At 50.8% G+C, this 17422-nt stretch overlaps 6 protein-coding genes across 6 annotated transcripts; 2 read left to right on the forward strand and 4 right to left on the reverse strand.

The window, feature by feature from the left end:
- Positions 1-523: 523 nt before the first annotated feature.
- Positions 524-1504, forward strand: N7484_008395 (uncharacterized protein; the record flags this gene model as incomplete). The annotated part of the gene is made up of 3 exons (XM_057118782.1): positions 524-752; positions 816-889; positions 938-1504. 3 exons carry the CDS (start codon positions 524-526, stop codon positions 1502-1504), a joined length of 870 nt encoding a protein of 289 aa, XP_056968337.1.
- A 387-nt stretch (positions 1505-1891) lies between these two features.
- On the forward strand, positions 1892-2846 carry vip1 (putative actin cytoskeleton protein (VIP1); the record flags this gene model as incomplete). Its single annotated transcript, XM_057118783.1, has 3 exons — positions 1892-1971; positions 2052-2138; positions 2213-2846. The coding sequence occupies 3 exons, from the start codon at positions 1892-1894 to the stop codon at positions 2844-2846; spliced, it is 801 nt and encodes a 266-aa protein (XP_056968338.1).
- Positions 2847-3176: 330 nt separating this feature from the next.
- N7484_008397 (uncharacterized protein) lies at positions 3177-3407 on the reverse strand (the record flags this gene model as incomplete). The annotated part of the gene is made up of 1 exon (XM_057118784.1): positions 3177-3407. The coding sequence occupies one exon, from the start codon at positions 3405-3407 to the stop codon at positions 3177-3179; it is 231 nt and encodes a 76-aa protein (XP_056968339.1).
- A 1002-nt stretch (positions 3408-4409) lies between these two features.
- N7484_008398 (putative nonsense-mediated mRNA decay protein (Nmd5)) lies at positions 4410-7963 on the reverse strand (the record flags this gene model as incomplete). Its single annotated transcript, XM_057118785.1, has 7 exons — positions 4410-4579; positions 4634-4927; positions 4983-6856; positions 6921-7105; positions 7169-7629; positions 7712-7790; positions 7874-7963. 7 exons carry the CDS (start codon positions 7961-7963, stop codon positions 4410-4412), a joined length of 3153 nt encoding a protein of 1050 aa, XP_056968340.1.
- Positions 7964-8477: 514 nt separating this feature from the next.
- Positions 8478-12652, reverse strand: N7484_008399 (SKI complex RNA helicase subunit SKI2; the record flags this gene model as incomplete). Its single annotated transcript, XM_057118786.1, has 5 exons — positions 8478-9158; positions 9216-9403; positions 9466-9757; positions 9807-12351; positions 12423-12652. 5 exons carry the CDS (start codon positions 12650-12652, stop codon positions 8478-8480), a joined length of 3936 nt encoding a protein of 1311 aa, XP_056968341.1.
- Positions 12653-13958: 1306 nt separating this feature from the next.
- On the reverse strand, positions 13959-16603 carry N7484_008400 (uncharacterized protein; the record flags this gene model as incomplete). Its single annotated transcript, XM_057118787.1, has 5 exons — positions 13959-14043; positions 14101-15825; positions 15887-16360; positions 16434-16502; positions 16584-16603. 5 exons carry the CDS (start codon positions 16601-16603, stop codon positions 13959-13961), a joined length of 2373 nt encoding a protein of 790 aa, XP_056968342.1.
- Between the last annotated feature and the right edge of the window lie 819 nt (positions 16604-17422).

Consider the following 17422-nt stretch of genomic DNA (forward strand, 5'->3'; position numbering starts at 1 on the left):
TTGCAGGTTACGTTATCACTATTTGTTTTCTACTGATCATCAAGTTGGTTCCGTCACAAACTCGAATTGAGACATCTCATCGAGGCCCGAGCACAAGTATCTCGTCATCTAATCCGTCTTGTGCCTTAACAAGTTTTTCGTTGCTAGCATTGCCGATCAGAGGATCGGAAAGACTGCAGTCTCCCCTGATGGAATGCCAAAATAGAGAAATAAAATAGCCTCCAAACAACTGCTGGGTGGACTTCGTATTCATAGATAAGGTACTTAGATCAGGTGCTTATGATACCTAGATCCACGGCCCAATAAAAGCCCGAACAAAGCGGTTACAAACTGTCCCTTTCTGCATCCTTTCCTGTACCTTCCTGCGTCAAATGAGCTCATCTGCATCCATGCCTCGCCGCCTATCCCGGGAATGTTTCGTGGAATTCTGATCAAGGGGTGTTTAGCCTTCCTCATCGCTGCCCGACGCTGAAACACCCGCGGACCTTTATAGTTCCCCGCAAAGCCCCGGTTCAGGTCAAACATGCCTTCTGCTGGCCCAGAGGAGCTAGATACCCGTTTGGATGCCCCCGTCGCCATGACTTCCGATCTTAGCCTCTCCACGCCTCAACGGCCTAGAGCCGCAACTTCCACCCTCCCAGCCATGCCTCAATTACCCACTTTACAACAGTCATTGCGAGGCCCCAGATCTGCTCATGGGGGAAGCCCACCACTGGGATCAAATGAGCAAGAGGTGACCAGATCGGCCCAGGGTAGGTCCATCATTCTCTGATCTGATATTGAATTCCTTCGCCTAACCACACCATCATTCACAGGGCCACTACGACATCCAAAGCCTCTAACTCCTTCAGATCTGCATCTTGTCCTGGAAAAAGAGCAGGAGGCGATGGTGAGTAATATCACATGATCCATCAGAGACAATCTACTAACAAAACAGGTCAATCGATTAACGCGCGAGCTCTCCCTTCTCCGCCAACAGACTGCCTCCGTGGCATCCACAACATCTTCCACCTCAACCTTGAATGAATCCACCGAAGGTGTTCATGGCTCTCCGTCTTTGACCGGCTCTACAAATTCCCTTTCATCTCGTCGACAGCGCTCCTCCTCTAGTCTGGGCTCCCACGCCCCCTCGGTTCATGGAAGTCAAGCAAGCGTCACAGGAATAGCCCCCTCTCGAACGGCGGATCCTCACCGATCCACACGAAGCCGTGAACCATCGCTCTCTCATCGCCGCCCATCGGTCGGATCACTCAGCTCATACACGCAGCATCCCCACCCAGACCACATCGCCCATTACGGAAGTCCCTCTATCTACCCCCATCGTAACTCGGTCTCCCAGACTCACCTGGGCCTATCGAGTAGCTCTCTCGCTCGATGCGAGGAGGTCGCAACGCACAGATCGGAGCTAGAAACCGCCAGACGGGAGAATGAACAGCTGAGACGGCGTGTTCGAGAGCTTGAACAAATTTTGAAGAAGCAGAAGGAGAGACCTGCCGATTCATAAGACAACCCGTTCCTTGGGCATCAAAGACCTCTGGTCCTTTTTCATTTTCTTCTACCTGCCGGGAGCAGTACCTGGTCTTTCCAATTTCCTTTCTATTCTTAACCTCATAGGCCTTGGTTTGCAGGCAGACATTCCATCCTTGACTCCAAAATTCAACTTTACTCATTTGGCGGTCATATTTTGCAGATGTCGATACTAGGCAGTAGAATAACCTTGGCTGGTGCCCACTTTAGATTATCGATATAGTAACACGAGGCGGTGCAGCCCCGCTCTACGTCACCTGTGGCGCAGCTCCATAAATAGTTGACCTCATCCTGTTCTCCTTTTCTTGCTCTCCAAATAATTCCTCTCCTCAAAATTCTCCCTTAACAGATTTACATCTTCAACATGTCTGGTACCACCGTCCACGTTTCGGGCATCGCCCCCTCCACTTCTGAGAAGGACGTCCGTGACTTCTTCAGCTTCTGGTGAGCATGCCCCTCCAAAACAAACACAGCTGCGCAATAGAACTATGACAATGGACTTTTGAGCTAATAAATTAATACAGCGGCAAGATTACCTCTCTTTCCATCACCCCCACTAGCTCTGAGGCCGACTCGCCCAAGTCCGCTAGCGTCACCTTCGAGAAGGAAGCGTAAGATAGCTACCCCGCACCGCGCGTCACCAAGCGGTAACACTCTATAACCCAATTTCTAACCCATAACACAGCGCCGCAAAGACTGCTCTGCTCCTCGATCAGACCCAATTGGGCTCCTCCTCAGTCCACGTGGAAGCCGCCCAAAACATCGACGACCTCGCCGGTGCCCAAGCCACTTCCGCCTCCGAGAAGGAAAATGAGCACGAAATCGCGCAGGAAGACAAGCCCCGCTCCCGCATCTTCGCCGAGTACCTCGCCCACGGCTACGTTGTTAGCGATGGCGCAATCCAGAAGGCCATTGCCCTGGACCAGAAGCACGGATTCTCCAACAAGTTCACCACCGCCCTGGGCAACTTCGACAAGAAGTTCAACGCTACCGAGCGCGCTAAGGGTCTGGATGAGAACTACCAAATCTCCAACAAGGCTGCCAGCGGCTGGTCCTCACTGCACAACTACTTCGAGAAGGCCCTCGAACACCCCCACGGCCAGAAGCTGCGTGATTTCTACGTGCAGACTGATAAGCAGGTGCGCGATATCCACAACGAGGCTCGCCGTCTGGCCGACCTGAAGCTTGGCCGTAGCCAGGAGGGTGAGGCTGCCTCTGCTCCTGCTGCTACTTCTGCTGAGGGCGCTACTACCGCCCCTGCTACTGTTCCTGCCACCGAGGCTGCAGGTGCTGCGCCCCCGGCTGAGCCCAAGGCGTAAGCTTAATAGTTGCAAATCGATAGTTTGGTTAGCGATGATGAGGATTTGCGCTGGCGTGCTTTCTTCGTGTTTAATTATTTCTGCTTCCGAGCCCATTCCCCGTGTTTTATCCACGAGCTTACGATTTGTGTGACGACTGCGGCAGATTGATGCCACTTGATTTTCAATGGTTTAGTTTCAAGCGAACGAACATACGATTACTTTTTTTTTTTTTTTTTTTTTGCTGCAGTTCAATTCCAAATTAAGTAAATAAAATTCGGCCAAACTTATTGCTAAATTTGTATTCATTCAACACGTCATAAACTTCTTAGCCACTCGTGATAATGTGCTTTAATTCCCGGGTCCCTTCTTGTACTTCGCCGCCTCGATCTTCTCCAACGGATGCTCGGGGTTACTCGTCAAAGTCTCACTCTTCGATCGGTCGGATTCTTGCTGCGCAAACTCGGGTGCTGGTTGGGAGGATGAAGCTCCGATCTTGCCGCTGGATGGAGGGTCCTGCTGCTGGATACCAGATTGGCGTTCCGGAGGGGGGGATTGGCGGCCTGCGTTTTGGGAGGACATATTGAAGTCGTGTACTGAGGTATTGAGAACTGTGTGGAACTGTTTGAGGATTAATTGTTGGTCGACGTTGGAGAGGGTGGCTGGTATGCACCTTGGATATAAAAGTTCTCGTGTCTCGTTCAGGTGGTTTAAGGTAGTATAAAGTATTTATGAAAAACAGAAGAAAGAATTTGGACAGAATTGAGTATAAGTATTCGGCATTTAAGATGTTTTCATCATTGACGTGACTTCCCCGAACCGGTTGGGGTGTTCATCATTATGACGTTATTTGCACCTGTAAGCTCTCAGCTTCGGGCCTGCTAAGTGGAGGATCCCATGGGGAATGACCATTTTAGGCTCACCCAGACTTTACCTTGAATTGAAATAGAGCGAGACTGGGTTTTGGATGTCCTTGGATGATATCACTCCTCAACCCTGTACTTGGTCACGTGTAGGCAGTCGCTGTAGAATTGCTAGATGATGGTTTGCAACAATGGTACGTTGGATATCCAGCTATCTCGCCAGAACTGAAATAAAAATATTTTCTGGCCTGCAGGAGCTTCTCAATTGAGAATTACTTTTCTTATTTGGAGGTTTACCGCCGGCTAGGCGCCGAGTGTCTCTCGGCTTGAGAATGGATGATATCGCCAAATCATGTCCTGTTCATAGCTCGAACTAATTCTACATTACCAGAAATAAGCATGCATTGAATATGTGTAATGCGACTGATGTGCTAGCTATACCAAACGCGAAACTATCTTTGGGGAGGGGAATCTGTGCAATGAGGCGGATTATCAATGGGAGCGGACGGGTAGGGACTTTTTTGCAAGCACATCAGTGAGCTGAATGAATAGGAAAAGGGGGGGAAATAGACAAAACAGCAGATATAAACGGGGAACAGGCATGATCTAAACAATGGGAGGAAAGACATGAAAAGGGCATATGTCTCGTGAGCAAGGAATCAGAGAGACCTGGCAAGGGTTCATCCAAATTAATGGATGAGGGTCATTGCATTTAACCAGTCTATTGGTTGCCATTGGCCTGCATGGCTGCTGCGGCAGCTTCCGCATTCTGCTGGGCGAGCAGCGCCTTCTGGTCGGCCTCGTGGAAGACGGCCTGGATGATCTGCTGTTCCTCGGGACCAAGAACCTTGGTCAAGTTTTCGTAGAGCTGGGGCTGCTCGGACTGCAGGTCTGTAGAGAGAACAATCAGCTTGGCTTCAAGTGGTGTGTGGCAGGATGACTTACTCAAGAACACTTGCTTGAACATGCCGTACGGCTCGACCTTATCCAGGGGTGTCTCAAGGAGACTCTCCTCATCCATGTCATCATCATCGTCGTCGCCGTAGGCGCCGAACTTCTGAGCCTCCTGGTTGAGGAACTCAAGGTAGGCAGCACTCTCGTCGGCAACATCGTCGTCGAGAGCCTCTTCAACTTCCTCCTCGTTCCACTCAACTTCACCATCCCAGTCATTCTCCTCGTCATCGTCATCAAGATCGTCATCAAGGGTGAAGTCAGACTCCTTAGTAGCCTCCTCACGAACTGTCACGATGGTTAGCAAAGAATACCACGTCAACATATACAGAACGATACATACTCTTGAGTGCAGCAGGCAAGGTCTGGAAGAGTCTTGTCACACCTTGCAACAATCTCGGCCAGCCCTGCTGGACGCTGACGGGAACATCACCCGCCGCCATGGTAAGCAGCGAGCTGATCGCGGCAATAGACAGCTTCTTGTCGTGAACACGACGGAAGTTATCGATATTAGAGAACCAGTTGCTGAAGAACTTGTTGGTCCAACCCTTAGACTCAAGAACCTGGAGACTGAGAACCGGGTTGTAGTAGATGGCGTTAATGACCATCTCCATCAGGTGAATGCGGTAGGTCTTGGTGCGAGCCTCGTCAGCATCAATGACAGTCATAGCCAGCTCAATGAAGAGCGGGATGTACTGATCAATGTGGCCACGGAGGTTGAGCATGAGAGTCTCGGCAAGCTTGCAGCCGCAAATGCGGTCAACACCGCCGACCTTGTCATCGCGGAAAATATCTTCAACCATGCCAACAATAGCACCCAGATAGGCCGGGTTCTGCACGAGCATGTCAGATCCGTAAGCGACGTAGTTGTCAAGGGCAGGGAGCATGTCCTCCAAGTACAGCTCAGCGCCAGCCTTGAACGTCTTGTGAATGAGCTCAAAGGCTTGCCACATAGTGCCGGAAATGTTCTTCGAGGCAAAGGTGCAGCTGTCAATGATCTCAAAGATCTCGTTGTACAGATCATATAGCTTATTCTCCAGAGTGATGCTGATGATAGGCATCAGGATGGTCTCCAGATGCAGGAGCACATCGGGGGTGCTCTCGAGAGTAAGGATGAGAGTTCCAATGGTCTGCAGAACACCGAGTGCGGTGATACTCTTGTCGTCCAGGAAGTCGCCGAACCCATCATCATCGCCGCCCTTGTTAGCATTGCGCTCCAGAAGCTCACCGATGATACGCATGTAGGTATCACGGAGCTGCTCGCTCAATGCGACAGCGAAGGGAGTCAGCTCAGCGGAGAAGACCTCAACGAAATCCTCCATGACGTTTGCCAAAGCGTCAACGTCGACCTCGTTGGCCAACTTGAGTAGCTGCTGCATGATCTGGGGGATGTTCTGCTGCATGGAAGTCCGAATGATATCGTGGCGAATCAGAGGCTGGAGAGCCAGAGCAGCCTCAACTCGAACAGGAAGCTCAGAATCGGCCATGGACTCCAAAATATTACGGTAAATGACCATCAGGTTGTTAGGATCCTTGAAGTCGAGTTGCTCGAATTTCTCCAGGGTGTCACAAGCACGAGCACGGAGGAAGCCGTGGGGGCTGCGGAACTCGGGGAAAACATGGCGAACAAAGAAGTATTCAACCTGGTCAGCAATAGGACTCTTCTTGCCCAGGATAACGGAGGCGAGCGATCCAATCATGCGGAGAGCACCCTCCTTCTCTCGGGGCAGCTTCTGGTCCTCAGGGGCAGCCTCGTACTTGCTGACAATGCTATTAACAAAGGTCAAGATCGAGAAAGTCTGCTTCTTGCGGTTCTTGGTGAGGGACACCAGGAAGTTTGTGGCGGAAACATCGGGAGCGGAAACCTCCTCGTAAAAGTTCAGCTTGCGGTGCAGGTACTCTGAAGGATCCTCCTCGAACAGCTCAATATCCTCATCGGACTGGCACAAGATGGGAAAGACGAAATGGGCGATCAAGTTCTCCATGTGTGGCTTCAGGTGCTCCCACATCGCCTTGGGCTTGACACACTCTTCCATGTAGATCAAAGTGTAAGAGATGGCGGAGTTGCTCATCCATTGGGACTTGGAGACCCACTTGTCAATCTCCTGCAAATATCCATTGAGGATTTCGGGGGCAAAAGTGCTGATGAAAGTTTTCGCGTACGCGGTGTAGTCGGGAGTAGAAGTGGGCTTCGACATGGTGGTGGGGTTTCCGTAGCTAGAGAGAAATCGTAGATCAATATGACAGCCCTAAAATCTTGACACGGGGCCTGAAATCGTACCGGATGAAGAGACGGTTCAAGTTAGCATATGACCACTTCTTGCACTTGAACCAGTGGTTCATCTCCCTGTCTTCCTTCGACTCGTTCATAGCGCAAGCCGGGGGTGTCTTGGAGATGATGCGCAGGAACAATGTGCACCAGTCCACTGTAGCCTGGTGGGTCTGGAGAGCAGGGGAAAGTTCAAACTAGACATTGCGAGTCAGTTTATACATCCGGAATCCTTGCATCGAGGGGCATGGTCCACCCACGTAAATAGCATGCTTATAGGCCTTCACAATAATCCGAAGCATCTCCGCCGCCTCCAAGCTCTCCTCATCAACCAACCTTTGTCCAATGCTCAGCAGCTGGGGGAACGAGTGCTCCACGATCTTGTCAAACTCCTCGCGCTTCTCCCCACCCTTGAATCGGTACACACGGCAAATGGCCAGCAGACACTGCAGACCCGCATAGACGGTGTTCGCATCGTTGGTAGCGAGCAACTGCAGGTTCAGCTCCAGAAATCCGGGCCACTGCTCGGGGAAGTCGTTCTGCAGAATCTTCTGAAGGAGGGGAACCAGTTGAGCGCGGACATTGGGCGGCGTCGAGGCCAAGGCAGGGATAAGTCGCTCCCGGAAAGCAGGCTTCTCGGATTCAGGAATCGGGGTTCGCGATGGACTCTCTTCGATGGGGGCCCATCCTCGGCTAATACGGTTCTTCAGGTAGACACCAGCTGAGAGGCGGGGTTAGCGACATTATCATTCCAAATAGCTATTTGATATAGCTGCCTGTTGGAATGAACATGCACTACATACCAGACAGCTGAACTGCGTTGTTCTGTTCCCCCTGCAGGATATCTAGCAGCGCATTGATAAAACCAGGCTGCGTCTCGGCCTAGAAAATAGAGGGGGCCATGAGCCCCCCACGAGGTCAGTCTCACGCATCAACCCCGCCCACCAAAAAGTATAGGAACATACATATTTCAGATCCAACTCCGCTTGTCGGCGATTGTCCGCATTCGCGTCTAAAGTAGACTGGATGCGGTCTCGAAGGGCCGTGACATCCATATTCGCACCACCCCAGCGCCAGAAAAAAATATCACAAATAAACTCCGAGTAGGGAACCCCGGGGAACCACGTGAGGGCGAAGGCGAAGGTATGCGGAAGGGAGCAAGGAAAATATATTCCCTAAGGATCAAATGAGGGTGATTCAAAGATCAAAAAAAAAAGTTGTCGAGGGGGAGAATGGGAAATAGTATCTGGGATTTTCTAGGGCGGTCGCCCCGCAGCTAATCAGCGGCCGCACAACATGGATTTTAGTGACTCCACATTCTCCTTTCACAGACTGGGACTATACTATACATCCCTTTGACGTGTAGCACAACTAATTTCAACATATCTGTGTTTTTTTTTTTTTTTTTTTTTTTTTTTTTATCTGAGGTATCATCTCATCCATAAAAGTAAGGTACAATGTAGTGAGTCATAGTCATCAATGCTCATCCGGTCTCTAATGATATTTCATAATCATGGGTTGGGAACAGTTGGGCACATAGACCCTAGAAGTATGGCAGTAGTAGCCCTCTCACATGTACAGAGATGCGGCGAAAATCACATCTCGTTTGATCAACTCCTGCGCCGCCTGCATCTTGGTGTAAAGAGTCGGGTCACCAACAAGCTTGGCTGCATTCTTGACCTCTCGGCAAGTCTCATCCAGTCGAGTGATACAACGGACAATAGTACCTTCCATGACATCGGTTAGATCGGTGATACGGTTGAAGGACATTCCCCTGGCCCATTCATACACCACCTCGGCGAGCCCAAATCGGGGCTGGCTGGCGAAATCATTGGAGTCTTCACTGGATTGGATCACCTGGTGCAAGACCTGGAAGTCGTTTACCTTCTCAGCAATTCGGATGATAGTCTTTTGACCAGCTTCCAAACGGGGGGTTAGGGTTGGGACATTGTCGGTCTTCTCCTGGAACACAAAGGCAGATAGGAGCGCAACGATCTCCGCCGGCTCGAATTCGGCAAGAACGTTCTCAAGAACTAATTCGGTCAAGACCAACTCGTCGGCGGAGTGGATCTCACAAGCCACCTTGCCCTTCAATTGCACTCTGGATTGCTCGTCAACGAATCCGAGCTCTCTGAGAACGTGAATACGCTGTTCGTAGTCGGGAAGCAATTGAAGATTTTGGTCGGACATGAGCTGCTTCAGCTGCGAGATGTTCGCCTTGATTTGCCACTCGTCATTTTGCATTTCGAACTATGAAAAAGAATGAGCAATTGACCTCGTCATCGGCAAAGGGTAAAATCCACTTACATGTTTCAGGAAGTTCGGACACGAGAGGCAGTGGCACGACTGGATGATTTGCACCTGGGCTTCTCGCTGAGCGAGAATATCGCGCACTTGCAACTCTTTAACCTTGGACCAGTCTACCTCATCCCATGCCGAATTAAGCCATGATTTGGTGTATTTGGTCAATTCCTTTTCTGCGAACTTGGAAGACTCTGTTTAAGTTTTTGGTCAGTGCAGTCCTGGGGTTTTCATGCGCGTGGGTGGTGCTATCTACCTTTCTTGATGTTCAGGTACCAAATAGGTCCGCCGATTTTGACCTGTGTGTTTGTAACGCATTCGACGTTTTCTAAAGGAACCTTGACGGCCTTGAGATGCATAGAAGCAGCGCTCGAAGGCAGTGGCTGGAGGTGTGGTCGGAAAACGGGCAGGAATGGTAGAATGTCGCTGGGGTGACGTTTGCTGCTGATTGTGCCGATTTCAAGCACCTGGATGCAAGGCAAAGGGCCACCCGATGAACCACCTGATATCCCCTCTTTCACGAGGACACCAGCAGTTCGTAATCCATCCTAAAACAGGTCAGCGTGTGGTTAGATAATTTTCATCTTTGCAACTTACCTTTCTGTATACGACTAGGCTTTTCATGGAAAATAGTCGTTTGCCGATGGGAGATGCCATTAGCCCCGTGTGCAGCTCAGTCGTAAGCCTCTGGTATTCCATTGCGGCATCATGACACGCTTGGAGATCCAAGTCACAGATTTCGCAAGGCTCCCGCTTAATTTTTTCCAGACTAGCCTCCGAGAGTTGGACTTGCTTCTCGTGTTCCGGAAGCAGAGCTTGGGTGGCATTTTCACTGAAACTCCGTTTGATCATCTCTTCAATCTTGAGCGCTTCAACACGAAGAAGGTTCAGAATCATGTTGTATGTAAGTCGGAACTGTGACCTGAGCTTTGTGGGATCTCCAAGAATCATATTCTTCAAAGAACCAGCCGGTGGGGCTTCGTCTCTCCCAGTAGTGACAAGAATCACGTACCCCACCGTGTCAAGACCACGACGTCCTGCACGTCCCGCCATCTGGGTGTACTCACCGGGTAGAAGATCCCGGAAAGACTTGCCGTCATGTTTGCGGAATCCAGAGAAAACAACCGTTCTAGTTGGCAAGTTCAGCCCCATCGCGAAAGTCTCTGTCGCGAAGAGGACCTTAACCAAGCCCCTAGCAAACAGAATCTCGACAATCTCCTTCATGATCGGAAGAAGACCACCATGGTGCACAGCAACTCCTCTACCCAGGAGCTCTCGAAGCCGAAGAATTTGGGGGAGCGTTCGGTCCTCAGGTTTAAGTCGGGTCAGTGACTTTTCGATCATCATATGAATCTGACTCTTGTCGTTGGCAGTGCTGAAATCTTGGTTAGACAACGAGTCTGCGTTCTCTTCGCACCGTTTCTTCGAGAAAACGAAGATACAACCCGGTAGCAGATCTTCCTTGCGAAGATGAGAGACAAGGTTAACCCAGGTGGTTTTATCCTGGGCGGCAGTCGTACGGAAGCCTCCGCGCCCAGTACGAGCAATGTTCCCTGTGCCACGATTGGATGGCGCTCCTCGGCCGCCTTGCCCTCGGCCTCCTCTCTGCTGCGGGCCTCCACGCTGTCCATTGCCCCGTGGGCCGCCTCTGCCGGCAGGCTGACCGCGTCCTCCTCCACCTCGGCCGCCTCCTCGCTGGCCCTGGCCTTGCGCCTGGGCCTGAGCCTGAGCCTGGCTTTCTGCCTCCTTCTTGGCCTTTTCTTTGTCTTTGCCAGACAAGGCATCATTCGCCTTCTTCCAGCCAGGCTCAAGGAACTTTTTGTTGGAATCAACAATCTTGTACTTGTCTTTTCCACCCCAGAGATAGTGTTCCAACGGCACGGGCCGCTTGGGAGTTGAGATCACATAGATGTCCTTTTTCTTGGTACGACCGACCCAGGATGCAAACTCATAGGTGTTGGGGACGGTGGCAGACAAGAGGATCAGGGTAACATGCTCAGGGAGCATAATGATTACCTCCTCCCACACAACACCTCTCTCGAGATCGTTGACATAATGGACCTCGTCAAAGATGACGAACTCAACATCTCGGATAAGATCTGCACCACGGTAAAGCATACTCCGCAGAATTTCGGTTGTCATAATCAGACAGCTAGCTTCTGGATTGATTTGCACGTCGCCGGTAAGGATACCGACATCTTCAAACTCGGTACGGAAGTCCCGATATTTCTGATTGCTGAGTGCTTTGATGGGTGATGTGTAGATGGCTTTCGTCATGTGCTTCGCAGCTAGCGCAATGCCATACTCAGCGACAACTGTTTTTCCTGCTGATGTGTGAGCTGCAACAAAGACAGAATCACCGTTTTCCAGGTGATAAACCGCTTCTTTCTGGAAAACGTCCAACTCGAATGGCCATTCTCTAGCCATATCCGGTACCAAATCATGAAAGTTGGGGATTTCCTTGTTGATGTCCACAACATGTGCCCATTCCCGGCCCTTCTGTTTCTGGATACCAGCAAGTAGGGGATTGCGCGGCTCAAGTGCAGGGAACTCTACCGGCAGCAAAGCATCAATATCTTGCTCATCCTCATCACTGAGTTCCCCGTCTGCGGTATCGACCTTCACGCCTCCATCTTCATCTTGTGTCTCATCAGGCTTATCAGCCTGTATCTCACTCTCCTCCTGGTTGAGTGCGTTTTCGACCTCCTCTTCTCCCTCTGTGACCTCTTTGGACTTTTGTTCTGCGAAACTCATGCCACGGTCAAACCCAGGGGGTATGGTCAAAAGTCCACCCTCTGAGCCAAAGTTGATAATGCGGTCTAGACCCCCCTGTCTTCCAGAGCGCGATTGTTCCACAGATTCTGCATCTGCCTCCATCGCGGCAAGTGCTTCAACTCCATCCAAGCCACCTGGTGCAAACGGGAAGAACCCCGCTGCACCGCGAACAAAGTCTGCACGACCAGCCGGTCGGCGAAGAAGCGAGGTTGAGTTCTTTGCATTGATGCTTGAAGCCGGGACTGTGACTTCCTGGTAGCCGGTGACCCGTCCTTCCAGTCCTTCTCGTGTAAATCTTGTGACAGTGCGGGTTTGTGTCGGGGCAATCTCGAAGAGGTCGGTCGAGTCCATCGGAACATCCCATCGCCTATGGATATTATTAGCAGTGCTCAGTTGACCTGTCCTTTTTGCACGTCATGCATTCACAGACTGGCTTACTTTTGCAGCTGATTCAGCCATTTCGGGCTAAATGTAGCGGAAGGCTTCAAGAAATCATCTTCCAGATCTTTTAGAAGATCATCCGCGCTCTGGCGACTTTGTTTGCGGGGCTCGCGTCTTTCGAATGTACCGGCCTCCTCCTCAGCAAGCCGCGCCTCAACAAATGCTGGTTTCAAAGCTTTGGTGTTCAAGCTTAGCTCGTTCAAAGCTGAGGCTAATGGGTCCGCCATTTCAAGATGTGGTTGTACAAGTCCGGAATGTTCTGCGGGAACCCGTCGATGTCGAAATCAATTCGGCGGACAAACGCGGCTGGAATTGAACCGGGAACTTAAAAAGGAGACAACTGATGCTTAAAAAAGGTGCGGAGACAATTGAGGCAGGGGAAAAATGCAGAGACCATCAAATCACCGAAACGCACTCAGTCCAGAACTGGGCACCCCACCTTGCTTTTTGCCTGTTGGAGCTTTGGGCCAGTGTCGGGGCGGTGTCGACCGGCATAATATGCCCTGTTGACGTAGTGTGGGGCATCGATATCGATCCACCCTACGGTCGATGGATTGACTTGTGTCTTGAAACTGGCATACACGCAATACGCAGACTAGCCTTTGTCTATGAATGGTTCCAATAATTTGCATTTCAAGAAGATGTCATCGCCTGCAGGCATATATCTATATACACACCACCCCAAAATTAGACAAACCTAGGATTGGAATATATATATATACTGCACTAGGTTGTTTGAATTTCCAACACTGTAGCACTATCAAATAGCCTGGGCCCCAGTATTTTCCAACCCTGCCCAGTATCAACCAACACCAACGACACTCAGGCGTGGAACTCCCAACCTGGACAGGCGGGTATAGGTACCAGGGCTGCCGAGTAGGTACAGTAGCCCGGGAAAACCATAGCATCCGTGGACTGCAGGCATATATACGTACTTCCTTACACAATATAAGAAGATAAATACATTATTCCCACACATACGGGATTGCGCAACCCAGCTCTGGAGGTGAGTGATTCTGATGATTTGAGACACCTAAGCCTTCAACACCCATATTAAAAAACTCAACCTTGGAATGAGAAAACTTGAGAAAGCAGGCTCCCATTTGCCCATGCAGATATACTTATCACAGTCACTACATATGCATCAAGCATGAGATTTGAAAGATAATTTTGGAAGTTCTCGTGAGTATTGGCATTAAAATATCATACGCTGTAGAACTTTTGTACCGGAACCAGCCAATCAAAAGGAACTGTGCAAAACATAAGACAGAAAGGCTGGAAAGAAACCACGCCCGGAGCGCCTGAAGTATACCTATGCAAGAGATGAAACATACCGAAGGCCAAATCCAGCTCGGAAAAGATAACAAAGGGGAGATGAAATAGTGGCCTCCCAGAAAGTGAAAAGCGAATCAGGAACTGACACACTTCTCTCCAGATGATGACCGATGAAAGTGATTGCTTGCTTTGATCAGCCTCCATGCTCTGGAACAGTGAAGCAGAATGGCGTGAGGAACAAGTCATCGATTATAAGCTTCATCGGTATGAGATTGACGGGAAAGTTCGTCGGTCGTGGATGTTTAATTGAAATTCGAAAATTCCTTGTACTGTGGCAATGTACCTAGTGAATAGTGGGTCAGGACCTGCTATAGAAGACTGTAGGGGCAACTAGACTTACAATGTTCTCCCGTCAGCGCCCCAGCCTAATCCAGCTGTAGCGTCTGGCTCACCGGCACCGGAGCCATGGATCAGGCTTCGGTCAGGCAGGTCATTGATGATGTTCCTGATCCAGCGGGGCGAATGGGCCTGTTCAAAACCAAGAAATAGTTGGCGACGTCTTTGTTCAGGTTCAAGAGAGGAGCGGTAGGTATGTACCTCACTGGCCATTGGGCGGCGTCGAAGACGCTCCGCCGCAAGATTTGATCTTATTTCATAGTTAGATGGGCGAGAACTATCATATCTGCGTTCGGCCGCGGTCTGAGGTCGTTCCGTTCGCCGTGGGGCTGAACTTGATTGCTGGGCCCTAAGTCTAGCAATACCCGCCCGCTCGAGGTCAATTGGTTCGGGCCCAGGTCTGAATGGATCAGGAGTTCTTGGACCTGAGTCGTTTTCATGACTGACAAGATCAGGGTCAACACCCTGTGAAGCGATGTCTGGTCCGGCAGACAGAAGATCAGATGGCGACGTTGTCCAGCTTAGGGTAAGGCTGGGCTGGGGATCATTATTAGAGTTTTCAGTTTCTGAAGATCGACTTCCCTGTGAGAGAACGATTGAACTTTGACGCCTGGCGTGGTATGACCGCTCGGTAGGGCCCCCCGCGCGTCTGGAATGACTCATGCGCGGGGGTGGAGGTAGCGGGGGCGGCAGAGATATTTCTCCATCGACATCTCGAGCCGTATCTGAAGAGTCATATGGACGTGGGGGTGAGTTAGGAAGGGAGTTTCGAGCAGTCCCATCCGCAGACCCGAGGTGTCGTGCGCGGGCCACATGAGAATGCAAGCTTGCTCTGGCTGGTCGTTCTGGCCGTTCTGGCCGTTCTGGCCGTTCTGGCCGCTCAGTTACCCCTTCTTCCAATCTCCCTGTCCACCGTGCTGTATTCAAAAAATCCATGATGATTCTCTCCCGCTCGGTGAGATCCTGTATTAAGTTCTCACGCAGTGAAGAACGTTCGGTCTCTCCGGCGGCTCGCTCAATTGGGGGGTCATCGCCATTGATTCTCAAACGAGGCGGGGGCGGCAGCACAGATAAATCGTCATCATCCATGGACTGATCATCTGATTCGTCTCCCAGTGGCTCCAAATGAGCCCCTTGCAGCTGTGGATCATCAAGATTCAAATGGAGAAGCTGCCTTCGGAGAAAAAATTGGCGAACATCTGCGATTCCAGCTCGGCCATGGCCTTCAAGCCATACCAGCAGGTCCCACGGTTCAGGGGAAAAGATCATGCAGCGCACAGCGCCACCCTCCTGGCATGACCTGGAAGCCAGGAATTGGTGAAGAATCGGGTTTTCATCTGATTCAAAACCGCCGGAAGTCTGGCGGATGACCTCTACATCTATGACTGTGATGACTCCTGATTGGGAGCCGATGGCACACAAATGGCTCGATGGTGAAAAGGCAATAGTAAAGCAGCAAGCGTCATCAGGGCGACCACCGATGTCTATCTCGATGCATTGCAGCATTTCCCATTCCCAACCCGCGAGTTTGCTACCTGCTTCTGTAGATGCAGATGGTCCCCAGTCTCGCAGAATCCGATAGAAATAAACCTTGTTCTCATCACCCACTGCAGCCAAGATGGTCTGGTCTGGTGAGATGGTGGTGTAGTTCATACAAGTTGTGTGTTGCAGGATCTTGAGAACTTTGGATCGGGTCAAGGAGTAGACGGTCACGGTATGATCGTTGTTGCTATCGAGGCGTGGTTAGCAATAGTCTGTGCAAGTTCTTGAACAAGGATGAAGAGTAGTACCTGAGGACCATCACATCTTCATGGGAGGTGCCTTCACCGTTGCTGGGGAAGCGATGGATTGTCACCGAATTGACAATACTGCCTCCGAATTTGTGTAGGATGAGTTCTGGCAATGATCGTCTCCCCGGCCGATATGCCGGGGTATCCCCAGAGGTTCCCGGCGACGGGAGCCGGGACGGTGGCTCTAGGTCGAGCGGAAGCGCACTATCGACATCGGCGGGGTGGAGTGGAGATGTCTCGTCATGAACCTGCAGTCCTCTCTCATCGATTCTGATGTAAGCGCATTCACCATTGTCTGGCCCACCCACCGCGATCCACCCGTAACCAGCCGCCAAGCATCGCGGCTCGAACGGAATGACGGCTATGCTCTCCCGCTTTTGCGCCGCAATGTGAATCGCAACGACAATTCGTTCGACGACGACATATATGCGATCCGGATCGGCCGTGCTGATGTAGTGGCGGAGCTGGGGGTGGCTGTGGCGTTCTTGTCAGGTCATGAACTCCGAAATGTAGGCCAGGGAAGGAGAGTGGAGAGGGGGATGTATACAAGTTCGGGATCTTCAAAGGAAAGAAGCGGCGCTTGTTCGGAAGGATGAGGGACTCAGTCGGGCGATGCCTAAGATATAAATGTGAGAAGGCCCGATCGCCATGATACGGGGTAAAGAGCGCTGGGGGGGGAGCGGGACCGGAGACTCACAAGAGCGAGTCCGAGGTCATGGTGAGCAGCTATGCCCGCGGCGACATTGTCCGATATATAAAAAGGGCAAAGACTGAGAGCGCCACCAGACCCGATCGAGAGCTTTGAAGAGCACTTAAGCTGAACTTGAGGCTAAGTAGCATGCGCTTTCAAACTGATGACGTAAGACTTGGGTGGAGCTAAAAGCCGGGGAGCGAATGCGGTTGTACCGTAGTATGGGGAGCTCATGAAGGGAAGAAATATGCAAATGCCGCATGCAATAGAGATAGTAACCAAATTATCAGATCTGATTGGATCCGTCGATATTTATTTGATCTTTTGTTTTAGGTTTCTTGATGAAGGGAAATCTAGATCGGATAAAGGTAGGAAAGGGAACAGAATATTATATTTATTTTGTGAGAAGTTAAATGGAAATTTTATAACCAAAGCCGATATACCTATATCCCTCCAAGCTCCATATACTCTAGACTACTCCAGTCGGAGCTATTTCATGCCGCCATGATCGACATTTCGACCATCGTCTGCTTCCCAATCGAGGACCAGGGACGGTCACACGACACTCCCCGGTTGGACCCCAACCCCATAACAAGAATGCAACACAGAAATATCGAACAGGTCGGGCTCCACGGAGAACCGAGGCAGTTGATTTGAGATGAATTAGGGCAAAGAAATGACAACAAAGAGCTCTTTTCAGTTTCCTAGCGGTCCTTTCTACACCTTTTTAGCAGGGTTTTATGGGGGTTGAAGCCCGACCGCTAGAAATGGAGTTCCCAATTGGATCACCCAAGCTAGAAATCCATTCCATAGTAGCCGTTAATTCTAGCTTGACCGTAATACCT

Source organism: Penicillium longicatenatum, assembly GCF_028827895.1.
Source record: "Penicillium longicatenatum strain IBT 33135 chromosome Unknown contig_6_segment0_segment0, whole genome shotgun sequence".
Lineage (NCBI taxonomy): Eukaryota > Fungi > Ascomycota > Eurotiomycetes > Eurotiales > Aspergillaceae > Penicillium > Penicillium longicatenatum.